At 45.6% G+C, this 19,511-nt stretch overlaps 1 protein-coding gene across 1 annotated transcript; it reads right to left on the reverse strand.

The window, feature by feature from the left end:
* Positions 1–872: 872 nt before the first annotated feature.
* Positions 873–18,515, reverse strand: LOC118082541 (uncharacterized). Its single transcript, XM_060273203.2, has 8 exons — positions 18,265–18,515; positions 10,766–10,851; positions 8,191–8,218; positions 6,243–6,284; positions 4,919–4,946; positions 4,724–4,754; positions 4,075–4,153; positions 873–1,494 (listed from the first exon to the last, which is right to left on the reverse strand). Exons 1-8 carry the CDS (start codon positions 18,427–18,429, stop codon positions 1,012–1,014), a joined length of 942 nt encoding a protein of 313 aa, XP_060129186.1. The 5' UTR covers positions 18,430–18,515; the 3' UTR covers positions 873–1,011.
* Positions 18,516–19,511: the final 996 nt, after the last annotated feature.

The following is a 19,511-nucleotide window of genomic DNA, read 5'->3' on the forward strand; positions in this document are numbered from 1 at the left end:
CTTGGTGTCTAAGATGACTGTACATTTTTTTATTTATTCAGTCACTTCTAGAGTTCTAGATATTCACGCAACCCCAATCTTGTGCCCAGGCAGCTATTCCCAGGTCTGTGATCTATGGAACAGATGCAGCAACTGGGGACCAATTTATGTACCTTCCCCTGGTGGGCTACGTGTGCACAGCCGGAGACTGCGCCTGCGGGGAAACGTCTGCTCTTCCCTTTTCAGTCCCCTCCTGGTTCTGGGAGACAGTGGTGCAAGAGGGTAGGGAAGCCCCTGGCTCTTCCCTTGCCTGGCCTGCCTCTTCCTCCTCTTCTTCTGACCCCTCCTGCACTCCACCCTCCATCTCCGAAGCTTCCCCTGCCTCCAACTTTTGCCTCCTGGTTGGCACAGGTGCCCACAAAACACTGCCCACCTCTCTTGGGCCAAGAGTCCAGCCCCACTGGCCCCGATGCCAGTCCCTAACATTTTGTGTGTCTGTGTCTGTGTGCAGTTGTAATTCTATTAATGATTAATTGTTTTAAATTATTTTTCTCCCTTGCGTTTTAAGCCGGGGGAAATGTGGGGATTTGCCCGTTGAAAAGGGCGTCCCAGCGGAAAATTTTAAAAATCAGTTAAAACATGTGGGGAAACTCGGGCATATGGCAGCCCTGTCGGAAGTGTCCATTATTTGGCGGATTTCCTCCAAAGAAGCTAAAAGCTTTACCCCTAGCTTACTGCGCCAAAGCTCAACAACTTTGCCGACTTTTGTGTCCGGATTTTCCCTTCTTGAAATCTGGCAACCCTAGAAATAGCAACAATGTGAAAGGAACAGATAGCCCGGTGGGTCCCTTCCAACTCTACGACGCCACAATTCTATGAAACGAGTAAGGAGTCAGCAGCTCAAACATAAATTTTAATTCTGCCCAGGGCTCCTGCTATTGGCGCTCTATGGCGCCAATCCCCTCTCTCTCTCCTCCCGCCCAGCCACGCTCCTGCCTTCGTTTGCTTCCTTCCTTCCTCCCGTCCTCCTCCTCATCGGGTGCTGCTCAGGGTCTCGGGATCCGAGTGGGGCAGGTCGCTCTGGGTCTCTTGGTGGCTGTGGTGGCTGTGGTGGCTGTGGTGGCCCCTGTGGTCGTGGTGGCTCCGGTGGTGCTTGCCGTGGTGGTGGTGGTGGTGCTTGTGGCTCCGTCGGCCTTTGCCGTCGGCCAGGGTGGCAACCTGAATGGCCTCTGCCACCGCCATGGCTTTGCGGGCCTGGGTGCAGTCATACTCCGCCTCGGCAGCCTGTTGGTACGCCAGGGTGGCAATCTTGGAGACGTAGGAGAGGAGGTTGTCCTCCCTCGCCTGGGCTGCTTCCGCCACCTCCGCCGCCTCTTCCGCCTTCCGCTTGGCCTCCAGGGTCTCCTTCTTGGCCTCGGCCGCCTCGATCTTCGCGTGAGCCACCTCCAGCTTGGCCTGGATGGTCTCGGTGAGGGCTTTTGTCGTCTCCTTCCTGGACTCGGGGTCCTTGGATCTCTGGAAGGGAAGCAGGAGAGCAAGCGGCTCAGAGCAGAGCGAGCGCCCTAACTCCAACCAGAACGCCACCCCTTTTGAAATGCGGATTTCGTGACGCGCTTCTCTAAAGAGACGCACACCAAAATGTTTATACTGCGGGAAGCATGCGGACTGCAAACGAGAATGACGCAGCTGTCTATCAGCTCCATCTGGTACCCAGGCTGAGACCCTACCTGCCCGCAGACTGTCTCACCAGAGTGGTGCATGCTCTAGTTATCTCCCGCTTGGACTACTGCAATGCGCTCTACGTGGGGCTACCTTTGAAGGTGACTCGGAAACTACAACTAATCCAGAATGCAGCAGCTTGACTGGTGACTGGGAGCGGCCGCCAAGACCATATAACACGGGTCCTGAAAGATCTACATTGGTTCCCAGTACGTTTCCGAGCACAATTCAAAGTGTTGGTGCTGACCTTTAAAGCCCTAAACGGCCTCGGTCCAGTATACCTGAAGGAGCGTCTCCACCCCCATCGTTCAGCCTGGACACTGAGGTCCAGTGCCGAGGGCCTTCTTGCGGTTCCCTTGCTGTGAGAAGCCAAGTTACAGGGAACCAGGCAGAGGGCCTTCTCAGTAGTGGCACCCACCCTGTGGAACGCCCTCCCACCAGATGTCAAGGAAATAAGCAACTACAGTGGTGCCTCGCTAGACGAATTTAATTCATTCCAGGACTCAATTCGTCCTACGAAAACTTCGTCTAGCGAGACCCGGTTTCCCATAGGAATGCACTGAAACTTAATCAACGCATTCCTATGGGCTCCGGGGGACTGGCAACGGGGAAGGCAGGCAGGCAGGCGCTTGCTCTCTTGCCTGCCTGCCTTCCCCAGCCAAGAGAGCTGTGTGCCAGGCGACCGGGGGGGGGAGAAGCGGGGGGAACGGATCGTTCCTCCGCTTCCCCCGCTTCTTCCCATGCTAGTTCCCCTTTGTGTTCCGCTGGTCTCTGCCGGTTGCCCCTCACTGCTCGCGGCAACCGGCGGAGACCAGCGGAACAGAAAGGGGAACCAGCTGCAGCGCGAGAAGAAGGCAAAGGAAGATCAGCTGAGAGGCGCCGACAGCTCATCTTCCTTTGCCTTCTTCCCTTGCTACAGCTGGTTCCCCTTTCACTAGACGAATGCCTTTTGCAAGTAGGTTTTGTGATCGGAGGTTTTTATGGCCACGCTTCGCAAGACGAAGCGGCGGCCATAGAAAACCTCGTCGTCTTGCGAGGCAACCTCCGATCGCGAAACCTATTCGTATAGCGAAAAATTTGTCTAACAGGGCATTCGTCTAGCGAGGCACCGCTGTATCTGACTTTTAGAAGACATCTGAAGGCAGCCCTGTTTAGGGAAGATTTTAATGTTTAACAGACCATCGTATTTTAATATTTTGTTGGAAGCCGCCCAGTGGCTAGGGAAACCAAGCCAGATGGGCGGGCTATAAATAAATAATAATAATAATAATAATCCTTCTTCTTCCAGGCCTTTAAATAGTCTATGACTTTTTCAATGTGGGAAGGACCGTTACTATGATTTTTATGTGATTTTTCTTATTATGCTATCTACATTTCCATGTCAGCCTGCAATTTTTTTTTTTAAAAAGTCCTCATTAAAATTCATCAGTATCTTCATCCTTAAAAGGTAAAGGTACCCCTGACCATTAGGTCCAGTCGTGGACTCTGGGGTTGCGGCGCTCATCTCCCTCTATAGGCCGAGGGAGCCGGCGTTTGTCCGCAGACAGCTTCCGGGTCATGTGGCCAGCATGACTAAGCCGCTTCTGGCGAACCAGAGCAGCACACGGAAACACCGTTTACCTTCCCGCCAGAGCGGTACCTATTTATCTAAACTGCTAGGTTGGCAGCAGGGACCGAGCAATGAGAGCTCACTCTGTCACAGGGATTTGAACTGCCAACCTTCTGAGCGGCAAGCCCTAGGCTCTGTGGTTTAACCTACAGTGCCACCTGCGTCCCTAATACAGTCATACCTCGGTTTAAGTACGCCTCAGTTTGAGTATTTTCAGTTTAAGTACTCCGCGGACCTGTCTGGAACGGATTAATCCACGTTCCGTTACTTTCAATGGGAAAGTTCGCTTCAGTTTATGAATGCTTCAGGTTAAATACAGACTTCTGGAACCAATTACACTCATACCTTGGGTTAAGTACGCTTCAGGTTGAGTACTCCGCGGACCCGTCTGGAACGGATTAATCCACTTTCCATTACTTTCAATGGGAAAGTTCGCTTCAGGTTAAGTACGCTTCAGGTTAAGTACGGACTTCTGGAACCTATTGTGTTTGTAAACCGAGGTACCACTGTAATCTTCATCCTTATTTCACCTAAAATACACATTTTTGCAATGCTATTTTCCCTCATATTCCGGGCGCTTGGATCTTATTTTCATGACTATATGCAGTTTTAGGCACACTTTGCCTCAGTTAAATTGGAAGTGATCCTGTTCCCACCAGCACATTTGGTTCAAGGGAGTTTGATCTTCAGCTACTCATAGTGGGATCTGGAGACTTAAGCCACAATTGGGGGGGGGGCGGGGAAATACCCTGATCCAAGACACTCACCAGCTGCTCCCGAACTTCCTTCAGGAAGGCAATTTCGGTCAAGAGAGACCCAATTTCCGTCATAAGTTTTTCTTTAGCCCTGGAAAAAAGAGTGGAGAAAGAAGATTGACAAGTTAGGTCTTGTGTCCGGTTCTGGGCAGCCCACTTTAAAAAGGATATCGATAAGCTAGAAAATGAGCAGGGGGTGATGAAGATTTATGGGGAACGGTTGAGTGAACTGGGTATGTTGAGTCTGGAAAAGAGGAGGCTGAGAGGGGATATGAGAGCCACCTTCAAATATCTGAAGGGCTGTCAAACGGAAGATGGAGCAAGAGTGGTTTTCTGCTACTCCAGAAAGTGGGACCCAAAGCAACAGATCCAAATGGCAGGAAAGGAGATTCTGACTAAAGCTTAGAGAGATCTTTCTGGGGCTAAGCCATTCAACAGTGGGAAAGACCCTTTCAGAAGGTTTCGGTCTCTCGTTCCTTGGTGCTTTCAAGGCAGAATTTGGATGGGATCCTTTCGCAGGCATTCCTGCACTGCAGGGAGTTGGGCAAGGTGACCCCAGGGCTGTTCCTTCGAACGCCACAGCTCTGCGATTCTCTATAAATATCGTCCATTATTCCACAAGGACCTGGCGATCTCCCGCCGGACATCCGATTGCACTGACCTCTTGCAGTCTTCTGGTTCGCTATCTTTTTCTGGAATAGAAAACAGGTCCATCGGTCAAAACTCGCAGCTTCCTTCCCCCTCATCATTCAATATGCACAGAAGAATTGCTATTGTTATTCTTATTATTGGTGCTGCTTTTCTAGAAAAAGATGTGTCGGAACTTATGGAAATATGAGAGAGAGAGAGATCCTACCTTTGTTCTGCTGCTTCAAGAAGTGAACCTGCAAAAGAAAATCCATTCCATTAAGTCCCACGCAGGGGCGCTCCTGGTGGACTCTCCTTCCTTGGAGTTTTTAAGCAGAGGTTGGCTATCCATCTGCCAGGGATTCTCTACTTGTGATCCCTGCACTGCAGAATGTTGGTCTAGATGACTCTTAGGGATCCCAGAGTGGTGCATGCTCTGGTTATCTCCCGCTTGGACTACTGCAATGTGCTCTACGTGGGGCTACCTTTGAAGGTGACCTGGAAACTGCAACTAATCCAGAATGTGGCAGCCAGACTGGTGACTGAGAGTGGCTGTCGAGACCACATAACACCGGTCCTGAGAGACCTACATTGGCTCCCAGTACAATTCAAAGTGATGCCCATTACGGGAAACCTCCAAGCAGGATTCGAGCTCAAGAGCCTTCTCCCCTCCTGTGGCTTCCAGCAACCAGCATTCGGAAGCGCTGCTGCCTCCAATTTTGGATGAGACACTTATTTAATCCAATTCTGTGAGTGCTGCGAAGTGGCAGCGGAAAGGCAAGAGTCTTTTCTCCAGAAGAAAGGCATTTCTGGCCAACGGTATCCCCACCTTCGTTTATCTATCCTTTGAGAGGGGGCGCTTTCTATGGAGCCGGGACACTGACATCTTTGTGGTCTGCTTCTACGGCTTCCCCTTCCAGCTCTATGTACTTTCCAAGGACTACGTGGAGCCCATATTGTGACTGGGGTGTCTCTGGACAGTGAATCTAGTAAATCCATTAAGTCAATTGGCTCCCAGTACGTTTCCCAGTACAATTCAAAGTGTTGGTGCTGACCTTTAAAGCCCTAAATGGCCTCGGTCCAGTATACCTGAAGGAGCGTCTCCACCCCTGTTGTTCTGCCTGGACACTGAGGTCCAGCGCTGAGGGCCTTCTGGCGGTTCCCTCATTGCGAGAAGCCAAGATACAGGGAACCAGGCAGAGGGCCTTCTAGGTGGTGGTGCCCTCCCTGTGGAATGCCCTCCCATCAGATGTCAAGGAACTAAACAGCTACCTGACTTTTAGAAGACATCTGAAGGCAGCCCTGTTTAGTGTTTTATGTTTTATCGTGTTTTTAATATTCTGTTGGGAGCCGCCCAGAGTGGCTTGGGAAACCCAGGCAGATGGGCGGGATATAAATAAGTTGTTGTTGTTGTTGTTGTTGTTGTTGTTGTTGTTGTTGTTGTTGCTGTTGTTGTTGTTGTTGTTGTTGTTAATAGGTGAGAAGGCTCAGAAGCTTTGTGAGCCCCAAGGGAAAACCACCCTTGCAAAACACACACACAATAGCGGACTTACAGCACTTTTCAACTGCTGGTTTTCAGCTAGCACCTTCTTCAGCTGAAAGATAACAGAGAGGAGACGAAGAGGGTCACCCAAGGCTTTTGTCTTCCCACATTCATCATTTGGGATGCTCAGGGTTGCTGCGCATGTGCAAAGCCTTCAGGCTCTGCTTTCCGCAGGGAGGGGGTGGAGCCCAGAGCATAGCATTGCGTCTCTTCCAACACTACGATTCTACAAGGTGTGACCGGAAAGTTTGGTGAATGGTCACAGGAATCGGACAGTGAGAAATATTCGAACATACATGCCTTACAGGCCTTCAAAGCAGCAGCCCCCCACTGATACGATGCACTGTTGACAATGTTCGTAGAACTGTTGGGAACTTCTGGAGAAGTCCTCTTTTTGTACTGCTTTCAGCTCCCTCGGCACAGCAGCTTGGACGTGTGAAATGTTGGGAAACTTGTGCTCTTTCAGTGCCGATTTCAGTCTTAGAAAGAGAAAGAAATCCATTGGGGCCAGATCGGGAGAATATGGAGGGTGGGACAACTCAGTAACCTCAGTAACAATTTCACACGGAGAATGCAATTCTTCCGCCATTGTTCGGAAGGACAAACGCCGATCCCACATCAATAGCTCACGAGCTCTGTCGACATTTGCCGCCGTTCTGCACCTCGACAGTCTGCCAGACTGAGGGTCATCTTCGATGGTTTGCCGCCCTTCACAGAAATGCTGTCTTTTGAGTGACAGCTTCATCTCTGAGCATTTCGTGGGTTTCCGATGCCAATTGTATGTTCAAATATTTCTCACTGTCTGATTTCTGTGACCATTCCCCGAACTTTCCAGTCACACCTTGCATGATTGCCTATTTAAGAAGTAGTCACGATTCCTGCATTGCAGGTGGCTGGACTCGACAACTCGACAATTCTATGATTCTAGGAGGTCTCGAGCTCAGTCCTGGCCCTGGACACTTCCAGTTAATGGGATCTACTGGGCAGCACAGGTGGAAAAGGCCTGAGACCACGAGGAGCTGTTGCTGGACACAGTATATCATCCTTACGACTAGCAATAATAAATGTATCTGAACTTGGCAGTTGTTTGCTATATAAAAAGTCTCCTTTATGAAAGGTTCTTTTAAAGAGAGCCAGGGTGGCCTAGTGGTTAGAATGCTGGACTAGGACCTGGGAGACCAGGGTTCAAATCCCCACTCACCTATGAAACTCAACGGGTGACTTTGGGGAACCAACTGCCTTTCAGCCTAGCCTACCTCTCAGGGTTGTTGTGGGGTTAAATGAGGAGGGGAGAGAAATATGTGCAGCTGGGATATAGATGCAATCAATCAATCAATCAATCAATCAATTAAATCAATCAATCAATCAATTAAATAACTTATTAAATAAATAAGGACAGATTGTGAAGCGAATTATGGTGCTGGAGGAGACTCTTGAGAGTCCCATAGACTGCAAGAAGATCAAACCTATCCATTCTGAAGGAAATCAGCCCTGAGTGCTCACTGGAAGGACAGATCCTGAAGCTGAGGCTCCAAGACTTTGGCCACCTCATGAGAAGAGAAGACTCCCTGGAAAAGACCCTGATGTTGGGAAAGATTGAGGGCACTAGGAGAAGGGGACGACAGAGGATGAGATGGTTGGACAGTGTTCTCGAAGCTACGAACATGAGTTTGACCAAACTGCGGGAGGCAGTGGAAGACAGGAGTGCCTGGCGTGCTCTGGTCCATGGGGTCACGAAGAGTCGGACACAACTAAACGACTAAACAACAACAACAATATTATGGGGTGGGGATGGGGAACCCCCAACTACACATAAAAAGTGCAATTCATAAAAAAGGCAAATACGAAATAAAAATATTGGTCTAGCTGAGCCAGAGGGAGGTGAGGTGGGTGAGACTGCAGGATAGTACCCTAAAGTTGTTAGCAAAGCTGTTACCATAAGTGAAATTGCTGCTTACCATGCTTTCCATTTTCATCGCCCTCACCCTGCAAAAGAACATTTCAGCTTTTAAAAAAGACCATGGGATAATCACAAACCCTGCTTCCCCCCCCCTCCACCCCTTCCGAAGCTCCCATGGCTGCGATCTTTTCCCTCGGAAGCAATACCTGGCCCATTGCTGCACAGGAAGTGCTGTGCAATTTTAAATTTAAAGGCTGGCCTTGAAAGGAGCTCGTAATGTAAAAGAATGCATCGCATAAAAAGGAGAGGTTACTAGAACACCGACATTTGGGTATAGAGAGAGACACAACCGAGTCCTTCAAATCAAATGGAGTGGTGGGATTATTTTCCTGAACTTTCCCACAGCAAACAGAATCAGCATGCAGAGATTCACAGAGAAGATACATTCTCATCACTGGGAGATAAGGCAACCTCTTGATTTACTTCAGCCTCCTTCTATGACCCAAGCCAACAACTTTAATGAAAATTGATAAAATTGGAAAAAACAAGAAATAAATGTAGGGGACCTAAACAATGACAATAAAGGTGTTGTTGTTGTTGTTGTTGTTGTTGTTTTCCTGGACACATCCGGGTTTCGGGGCTTGAAAATAGGCGATCGGCAAGAATGTCCGGGGAAACCCAGAAGTATGGCAAGGAGGTAAGTTTTTGCTGAAATTGGTCGAAAATGCTGCAGAACTGTCAGGGGCTGGTCTGAATCAGATGCCAGAGACTGGTCTGACTCCGAAGATGAAGGAATGTAGGCGCAGTCAGAGCAGTCTCCGACAGAAGCAGAGAGACCAGCAGATCCAGAGCCTGCTCAGTTGGGGGGGAAGAGCTGGAGAGTTTGAGATAGGAGCTAGGCAACCAGGAGGGGGAGGGAGCCTTACAGAGATTTTTCAACCCAGAGTGGCAGGGACGTCCCTCCCTCCCCTAGGAGGACTGAAATGGTCCAGGAACAACGGAAGCCCAGAGGAGGGACAGGTGGCGGGTGGCCCGCTTCTTGCTGAGGAAGGGGAGGGGACTCAGAGTGAGCGACTGCGATCTGTGGGGAGGGCGGCCTGATGCTGCTCTAAGTATGTTGTTGTACATAAAAAAGGACTATAAACCTGCCAAAGGCTCATTACTAAGGGTGATGACTTTTTTACAACCCCATTTCCCTGTATCATAATTTGATGAGCTTTCATGAAAGATTAGATAAAATCTTACTTTCAAAGAGATTTGATTTAAAAAAAAAACCTCACGCACAAAATGATTTTAAAAAATTAATTTATCAGTTTTTTGACCATTTTTGATGTCACTGTAAGCAGATATAAAATTGAAGCCAAGCTTTAGAGTCACATATATACAACATTATATAGGGTCATAAGGAAGCTTTTTTTAGCTGCAGTAACAGTATAGATGCCACTAGAGGGTGATGTTTTGCTACCTCTCCTGTAGGATCATTTCCCAGCATGCCCGGCAGGGTCTGCTGGCTGAGTTTTGAGGTCCCAAAAAGGGGCTTTTACCTCGCGCAGGTGTGGCATTTGTATACCCTATGTTGCTAAGGACACTCCCCGTTGTGGAATGTGGTGTTGTGGCCAAATTTGATACGAAATATATATAGAATTGTTAATACAATTCTATGAAATGGTAAAATGGCATACAAAAAAAACACGGTTTATGCATAACCTTTTTAAATATTTCAATGGAATATACCTCATTTTAGTCATTAATAGGCAAAAGTTCAAATGAAAAAGTCATCACCCTACTCATTACTTTTTACTGGAAGCTACCAGAGGGGACGAGGAAACTCCCTTGCCTGCCAGCGTACCTGGCAAGAACTGAGGAGTTTCTAGCTCTAAACTTTTGAGCATAGAAAAAAAATGGTAGGTAGGCTGTGCCTGTCAAAGACACATAAACTGTGGGATGGAACACTGGGGCAGACAAGTCACAACAGTTCCTAGAGTGTCCACTAACAGGAACTTACCTGGAGGAACACCTGATTAAGTTCCTGTTCCTAAAGACATGCAAATGAGATGGACTAGCTGGGACAAAGCCTCTAGCCAGCAGCCACTCTCTCTCTTAGCCTTCTATCCTTCAATGGGAACACATCTCCAGTTAGGATTGTTCTCCATCTTGGCCTGCAGCCAAGAGTGAGACCAAATGGAGCCTTACTTTACTAAGTAGTCTCCATATGTATATATTTATAACTTTTCTAAGCAAGCCTGCCTTTCTGAGATTATGCTGTTAACTCAGGATGAAACTGTAAGTAAGCACTATCTTATTTTATAAACACTGTGTTGTGTATTTCTTTTAAGAGGGACAAAGGGGACTTTGCCAGGAAGTATAATATTGAAGTATAAAGTATAATATTGTTGTAGAGGTTCTAGCGAACCTAACGCTCACGCTTTGCTGCGCACAAAAGGGCAATGTCACTCTGCTGATATTGGAAGCTTGCTAACACAAGCTTGGATAGGATCTATCTAATAATATATCCTAATCCACATCCCTAACATTCCCACATAAACCACAGACAAAGTATCTTGACCTAGAGTGGTTGCACTTGGCAAATGAAATCTGCCCTGTGGGTCTTCTCCACTTACCAAGACACTCACCTCTCTGAGCTCTTTTCACTCTCACTAAAGCTCTCGTGTTCTTTGCTCAGATGGTCCACCTCTAGTTTTGACCTCCTCTCCATATTCTCCATATTGGACCTCCTCTCCATATTCTAAGGACAACAGCAACAAAAGAGGTAGCAGACATTAAAGAGGGTCATCTCTAGTTCAGCCCCCCAGATAAAAAGGTGCTTTCCCACCCATGTTTTCCTCCATCACAGGTGGCAAAGAGGAAGCACGCCTCTGTTGGCAATGCAGAGTGAGGCCCCTAAGTGGGGCCTGCTGCTCTCTCTCATGGAAAAGAATCATAGAATCCTAGAGTTGGAAGAGACCACAAGGGCCATCCAGTCCAACCCCCTGCCAAGCAGGAAACACCATCAAAGCATTCTTGACATAAGCCTGTCAAGCCTCTGCTTAAAGACCTCCAAAGAAGGAGACTCCACCACACTCCTTGGCAGCAAATTCCACTGCCGAACAGCTCTTACTGTCAGGAAGTTCTTCCTAATGTTTAGGTGGAATCTTCTTTCTTGAAGTTTGAATCCATTGCTCCGTGTCCGCTTCTCTGGAGCAGCAGAAAACAACCTTTCACCCTCCTCTATATGGCATCCTTTCATATATTTGAACATGGCTATCATATCACCCCTTCACCTTCTCTTCTCCAGGCTAAACATACCCAGCTCCCTAAGCCGTTCCTCATAAGGCATCGTTTCCAGGCCTTTGACCATTTTGGTTGCCCTCTTCTGGACACGTTCCAGCTTGTCAGTATCCTTCTTGAACTGTGGTGCCCAGAACTGGACACAGTACTCCAGGTGAGGTCTGACCAGAGCAGAATACAGTGGTACTATAACTTCCCGAGATCTAGATGCTATACTCCTATTGATGCAGCCCAGAATTGCATTGGCTTTTTTAGCTGCTGCATCACACTGTTGACTCATGTCATGTTTGTGGTCTACCAAGATTCCTAGATCCTTTTCACATGTACTGCTCTCAAGCCAGGTGTCACCCATCCTGTATTTGTGCCTTTCATTTTTTTTTGCCCAAGTGTAGTACTTTACATTTCTCCTTGTTAAAATTCATCTTGTTTGCTTTGGCCCACTTGTCTAATCAGTTAAGGTCATTTTGAAGTGTGATCTTGTCCTCTGGGGTATTAGCCACCCCTCCCACATTGAAATTACTTTGCACATTGCAAAGTAAGTTGCCATCGTCACAATTTATTCCCGTTTGTTCGATGCCTTCTACAGGCCTGCCTGAAAAATCGCAACCCTCTCGGGGCAACGAGCAAGGCAAAATGTACAGAACACTAAAAACAATTCAAAATGTTTTAATAAAACCACAAGCACTAAGAATAATCATCAATGGACAGGGTTGATTTCATGTGATAACCTGCTAACTGAGCTGCTCACCTTGGACATTTGTTCCCATTGAACCATGTCGGCGGTTGGATTAATCTCGGCATGATTCTGAAAATGATGGCAAGTTTCACCACCGAGGTGACCCACCTCTCCTCTTTTTTCACAAGTCTGCCGCTCGGGAGCAGCCATGTGCTTTAGGCATATGCTGAATGTCCTTTAAGCGCATAGGTGTGGATAGTGGGAAAGTGAAGGCAGCAAAAGTCTGAAAGAGAAATTCCCGGTGACGTATGTTTGAATATATATTCAGTATCCGGTGACAGTGTCTTGAGACAACCCCCGCCTTTTGTCTTTAGCACCCAGGTGCATCGATAAGCCAGATTATCACACAGGTCTGATCCAGCCCTTGTCTGTTGGAGATGCAGCCCACTGAGGAGGCAGCGTGGAGATGGTAAATGTGGAGCCACAACACATGCAGTGAGGACTTTGCAACTCACACCCTCAAGGGAAATTGGCTGGGTTTCATTGTTGAATAGCTGGGTAGCTCAGTTGGTTATAGCATGGTGCTAACAATGCCAAGGCTGCAGGTTTGGTCCCTGTCAGCTGCATGAATTCCTGCATTGCAGGGGGTTGGACTAGATGACCCTCAGGATCCCTTCCAACTCTAGGAGTCCATGAGATGTCCTCTTTGGGCCTGAAGAATCCCGTAACCAAGGCTTCATACTCAGAACAGGGCTTTCTTCCCATATTTCTTCTGCTTTGTTTTACAACAGTGACATGATTCACTGAATCTGAATCATTCCCCAACGCAGCCAGTTCCTTTTTCACTTCTGACCCCTTCTCTTTCAGAAGACTGAAATATGCAATCTCCTTCATATTTGGGGAAGATATATCGGGTTGTAAGAAAGCAGAGATCACCTCTGTGGAGTCAGCTTTGCCTTATATAATGCCAAATAACAACTATTATTATTCTGAAAACCCCAGTTGCTCACTGATTGCTTTCTGAGTTATGCGAAGAATAGCCTTCTTGTCCCTAACAGCAGAAAGAGACTTACATTGCATGCGCTAAGAGAAAAAGCTAAAACTTTCCCTCTTAACTCCCAAGATGTTTGCTCTAATTGAGGGCAAGGGGAAATTGGAGCTGATCAGAAAGCAATTTTTTAGCCTCGTATCTTTTCTTAACCGGAACCTCGATTCCAGCAGATGTTATTATTACGGATCCTGGGGTTTGTTTGGTTTCTAGGGCAACCGGTTTTCCTACCCTGAGTTCCTCCTCCTCTTCCTCCAACATGCTGCGTAGCAAATGATAAATCCTCTTAAATAGTCTTTTAGTGTGTCCCAGAGGAGAGACGGAGAGATGTTTCCGGCCGTGTTTGTTTCCACGAACATTATGACATGGAACCTCATTGTTGCGATGGTGCATTCACATCTTAGGAGGAAGGTGTTGGTTCTCCATGGAGATAACTTTGGTAGCTCTCCCAGTGCTGAGTTCCAGTAGGATTGGTGCAAGAGCAGAGGCTGCAAGGGGGTACAAGCTCTCATTTTTGGACCTGGGCAATAAGTGTGGAGAAGCTAAGCAAAAAAACCACCACCACCAACAAGAGCACACAAGCCACTCAACGCATGAGGAATTTTCACGGCCCCATGAAAAGGGTGTTTGGTGGACTCCTAGAACAGGCATCCCCAAACTTTGGCCCTCCAGATGTTTTGGACTACAATTCCCATCTTCCCCAACCACTGGTCCTGTTAGCTAGGGATCATGGGAGTTGTAGGCCAAAACATCTGGAGGGCCTCAGTTTGGGGATGCCTGTCCTAGAACAACACGTTATCTTTCACAATGTCCACAATAACTGTCCCTAAGTATCTGAGAAACTTCACTTGCACCTAGAACATCTGTTCAGTATGGGGTCCATCAAAGTCTCGCTGCCATAGGATAGCACCCATGCTTTCAGAAAATGTGTCCAAAGGAAGAAGAGAAGAAGAAGAGTTTGGATTTTTTTTTTTTTTTTTTTTTATAATTAAAAAGTTTTTATTAATAATTTAAACAAATACAACAATAAGAAAACGAAACGAAACAAAAACAAAACAAAACAATTCAGCATATTATCAAATACAAAAAATCCCCCACCCCCACCCTGAGTCCTACCCCCACCCCTATCCCTAATCCTTCACAACCTAACTTAGACTTATCTATACTATACTTGTTTCCGGTCACACACGTTGATACACGGTAAGTACTTAATTTTTGTATCTACTAAATTCACAAACAAAACAAAAAAGATTATGGTTATTACAATGTCAATAACATTCATATAACTAATTTGCTATCTTTTTGATTCTAGAGTCCTGTTACATCAGAGAGGAGAGACGATTTATCTATATAAGTGCTCAGATAAACGGTAAGTGACTCCCATTTCCCTACGTTGTCCTCCAGGTTTGTTTCTTTCAATATTTCGTGTTTTCTTGCCAAGTTATAATATAAAATTAATTTTTCTAACCATTCCTCCTTTCTTGGGATTTCTTTTGACTTCCATGCTCTTGCGACTAGTAGTCTTGCTGAAGCAGTCGCATAGCTCACTACACATCTATCTTTAGGTTTTATATCCTCTCCCAGCATTCCTAATAGGAAGGTTTCTGGTTGTTTTTTGAAAGAATATTTCAGAATTTTTTTCAACTCATTGTAAACTAATTCCCAAAATTCCTTGATACGATCACAATTCCACCAAACATGAATATATGTACCTATTTCTTTGCAACATCTCCAGCAGATATTATTGGCACTAGGATACATTTTAGCTAGTTTGGCCGGCGTTAAATGCCATTGATTTTGCATTTTGAATAAATTTTCTAACAAATCGTAATTTGGAGTAAATTTCGAATCTCTTTTCCATAATTGTTCCCATTTCTGCAAATTAATTATTTTACCCAAATCCTGACTCCATTTGATCATATAATTTTTTGTTAGCTCCTCCTCCGTTTCCCATTTTAACAATAATTGATACAGATTGGATATATATTTACCTTCCTTATCGATTAAGATTTCTTCTAATTTTGATTTGTCTTTTTCAAATCCCACCTTTTTGTCTAATTGAAATCTCTGGTTAATTTGGAAGTAATCTAGCCACGTATTTAGATAATTTTTAATTTCTCTATATTCTTTTAATTTCAATACTCCTTCTTTTTCTTCCAGGAGTACGCGATATGTAGGCCAAATGCCCTCCATGTTACGCCTCCTCACTGCCAATAACTCAGCAGGGGAGAGCCACCAGGGGGTTTTTGCTTCAAAAAATCTCCTATATTTTTCCCAAACTTTGAATAGTGATTTCCTAATTATATTAAACGTGAAAATGTTTCTCTTGTCTATTCTATCTTTCATCATATAATGATGCCAGCCAAATCCTAGCCCATCACCTTCAAGGTCCAATAAATCAAAATTCTTTAACTCTATCCATTCTTTGATCCAAACTAGTGCCGCCGAATCGTGATATATTTCCAAGTCTGGGAGACCATATCCCCCTCTTTCCTTGTGGTCAATTAATATCTTATATTTTATCCGGGGTTTTTTCCCGTTCCATATAAATTCTGCTATGTCTCTCTTCCAGTCTTTAAAGCATTTCTCAGTTCCCAACAGTGGGAGATTTTGGAAAAGAAAGTTCATCTTGGGAACCACACACATCTTAATAGCTGATATCCTACCCGTGAATGATAATTTTAATTTCCTCCATACTTCAAATTTCTTTCTAATTTGTTTCCAAATTTCCAAATAATTGTCCTGAATTAAATCAATTGATTTAGTTGATATCTCTATTCCTAAATATCTCATTTTCTTGCTAATTTTGAGATTTGTATTCTCTTGTAATACTTTTTCTTCTTTTTTCTCGAGGTTTTTAACTAATAATTTTGTCTTGTTATAATTTATTTTTAAGCCGGCCAATTCCCCATATTCTTCTATTGTCTGGATGGCACTGGGAATACTTATAATTGGGTCCTCTGAGGTTATTATGATATCGTCAGCAAAGGCCTTTACTTTATGTCTTTTATTACCGACCACGATCCCTTTGATTTCCTCCTTTTTCCTTATTGTGTTTAATAATATCTCAAGTGTAATAATAAAAAGAATGGGGGACAAGGGGCATCCTTGTCTTGTTCCCCTCAAAATGTTAATTTTGTTGGTAAATCTTCCGTTTATGATTAGTCTAGCGTTCTGTGATTTATAGATGGCCTTTATTGCTTTTTCTAATCTTTTCCCCAAATTCAAATCTTCTAACAGTTTTAACATGAAGTCCCAGGCCACCCTATCAAAGGCCTTTTCCGCATCCACAGATAAGATAGCAGCTTGTTTATCTCTTCTATTCTCTAAATATTCAATAATATTAATAACATTTCTTATGTTATCTTTTGCAAATCTACCTTTCACAAAACCGACTTGATCTTTCTGTATTATGTCTTCAAGTATAGTGGACAACCTGTTCGCTAGTAATTTTGCAAATATTTTGTAATCACTATTTAGAAGTGAAATTGGTCTAAAGTCATTTGGTGTTACCACTTCTGCTTTCGATTTTGGAATTAATATGATTTGTGCCTCTTCCCAGGATTGCGGAGTAGTACCTTTTTCTAGTATTGTATTGAATAGATCCTTCAGGGGGACCAACATTATCTCTTCTAGTGTTTTGTAGAGTTCAGTTGGTAGACCATCAGTACCAGGGGCTTTCCCGTTTTTCATCGTTTTCAGGGTTTCCTTTATTTCCTCTACTGATATTTCTTTGTTTAATGCTTTTATTTTGTCTGGCGGTATAGGTGGCAATTTATGTTTTTTAATATAATCTTCTATTCTCTGCATGTTCGTGCCTTCTTTCTGGTACACTAATTCATAATGTTTTTGGAATGCTTTTAAGATCTCTTTTGGCTTTTCGAGGGTTCTATCTTCGAATACAATCTTATTAATAATTTTCTCTTTTTGTCTTTTCTTTAGCTGCCATGTTAATAATTTGCTTGGCTTATTTGCCCATTTAAAATTTTTGTATTTCCAAAATTGCAAGTTTTGTTCCAATTCGTAATCAATTAATTTCTCATATTCCGATTTTAGAACTTTTAACTCATATTTTATGGATTCGTTTCCCTTTAAAATTAATTTTTTCTCCTTCTTTCTAATTTCTTGTAACAAATTACTCTTCCTTTCCTCTCTAATTCTCCTCAACTTTAGGTTTTGTTGGATAAAGAACCCTCGCATCACCGCTTTCCCTGCGTCCCAGACTATAGTGGGATCCACCTCTCCCCCATTATTTGTATCCAGGTAATCTAAGAAAAAAGAAAAAAAAAAAAAAAAAAAGAAGAAGAGTTTGGATTTGATATCCCGCTTTATCGCTACCCGAAGGAGTCTCAAAGCGGCTAACAATCTCCTTTCCCCTCCTCCCCCACAACAGACACCCTGTGAGGTAGGTGGGGCTGAGAGACTTCAGAGAAGTGTGACTAGCCCAAGGTCACCCAGCAGCTGCATGTGGAGGAGCGGAGACACGAACCCAGTTCCCAAGATTACGAGTCTGCCACTCTTAACCACTACACCACACTGGCTCTCTGGAGTCCAGGGGGAGTCTGGTGGTGAACAAGTTCTACAAGGAATGGTTGGAAGATCTGTGTGTGTGTTTAGAGAAGATGAAGGATGCAGACTCTCCTTCCTTCGAGAGGTTTTTAAGCCGAAGTTGGACGGTCATCTGTCACAGATGCTCAAGCTGAGATTCCTGCATTGCAGGGGGGTTGGACTGGATGATCCTCGGGGTCCCTTCCAACTCTACAATTCTATGATCTGCCTTCCTTTTTCATTTGTTGGAGACTTGTTACTTGAAGAATGCTGTCTGCACCGAAGGAGAGACCGGTGTGAAGGAAGGCACATTTTCTCTACCCCCCCCACCTCCGCACTGTCTTATGCATTTATTAAATAAAAGCAAAATAAATATAATGTACAGCCTGCCTTTCAGCCCTCAAGATGCCCCCCCCCCGGGCAGATTCCACCTGCTAAAAAATGCATATCCAGAAAATCATGCAGAACCACGAGAGAGATTAAAACCGAGTTCTCCAGACAATTCCAGTGGCGGTTTATGAAAGCAGTGCTCCAGGTGCCCCCTCCCGGCCTCCCCTGCCCCTTAAACTCGCCTTGAGGCTGAATTTCATTTCATCTTGCGGAAAGGGCAAGCAGATGGGCGTGTAGAAGGTGCAGGAGACGAAGCAGGGCTGGGAGCTACAGTGCCGCAGGGAACGCCGCCGCCGGGAGGCCGAGGGAATGCGGGAGAAGTCCTCATAGCTCCTGTAAGGGTTCATTGGCACGGGGCATCTTCGCTTCCAGAGCAGGGTCCAGGTGGCAGTTCGTCTCCCTGGCAACCTCGCAGGGATAACTGAGGCCCCAAGGTTCCATAGATGGGGAGGGCAGGACGGGAGACCAAAGGGAGGGCCATTATCTCCCTGTGATTTGATTCTGGAGTTATAAAAACAAAGCGCTCCAAATACTCTGCAAGGCAAGGAGGAGACGAAGGGCCCAGAAGGTTGGGCAAATTCGTGGAGGAGCAGAGGGCTATTGATGGCCACCAGCCAGGACGGCTGGGCTCTGCCTCCACCCACAGAAGCAGCCATGCTGTTGCATACCACTTGCTGGAAACTGCAAGAGTAATCTCATAGAATCATAGAAACGTAGAGTTGGAAGAGACCACAAGGGCCATCCAGTCCAACCGCCTGCCAAGCAGGAAACACCATCAAAGCATTCTTGACATATGCCTGTCAAGCCTCTGCTTAAAGACCTCCAAAGGAGGAGACTCCACCACACTCCTTGGTAGCAAATTCCACTGCCGAACAGCTCTTACTGTCAGGAAGTTCTTCCTAATGTTGAGGTGGAATCTTCTTTCTTGTACTGTAGTTTGAATCCATTGCTCCGTGTCCGCTTCTCTGGAGCAGCCGAAAACAACCTTTTCCCCTCCTCTATATGACATCCTTTTATACATTTGAACATGGCTATCATATCATCCCTTAACCTTCTCTTCTCGAGGCTAAACATGCCCAGCTCCCTAAGCCGTTCCTCATAAGGCATCGTTTCCAGGCCTTTGACAATTTTGGTTGCCCTCTTCTGGACACGTTCCAGCTTGTCAGTATCCTTCTTGAACTGTGGTGCCCAGAACTGGACACAGTACTCCAGGTGAGGTCTGACCAGAGCAGAATACAGTGGTACTATTACTTCCCTAGATCTAGATGCTATACTCCTATTGATGCAGCCCAGAATTGCATTGGCTTTTTTAGCTGCTGCATCACACTGCTGACTCATGTCAAGTCTGTGGTCTACCAAGACTCCTAGGTCCTTTTCACATGTACTGCTCTCAAGCCAGGTGTCTCCCATCCTGTATTTGTGCCTTTCA

Source organism: Zootoca vivipara, chromosome 3 (genome assembly GCF_965207765.1).
Source record: "Zootoca vivipara chromosome 3, rZooViv2.hap1.1, whole genome shotgun sequence".
In the NCBI taxonomy this organism is placed as follows: Eukaryota; Metazoa; Chordata; class Lepidosauria; order Squamata; family Lacertidae; genus Zootoca; species Zootoca vivipara.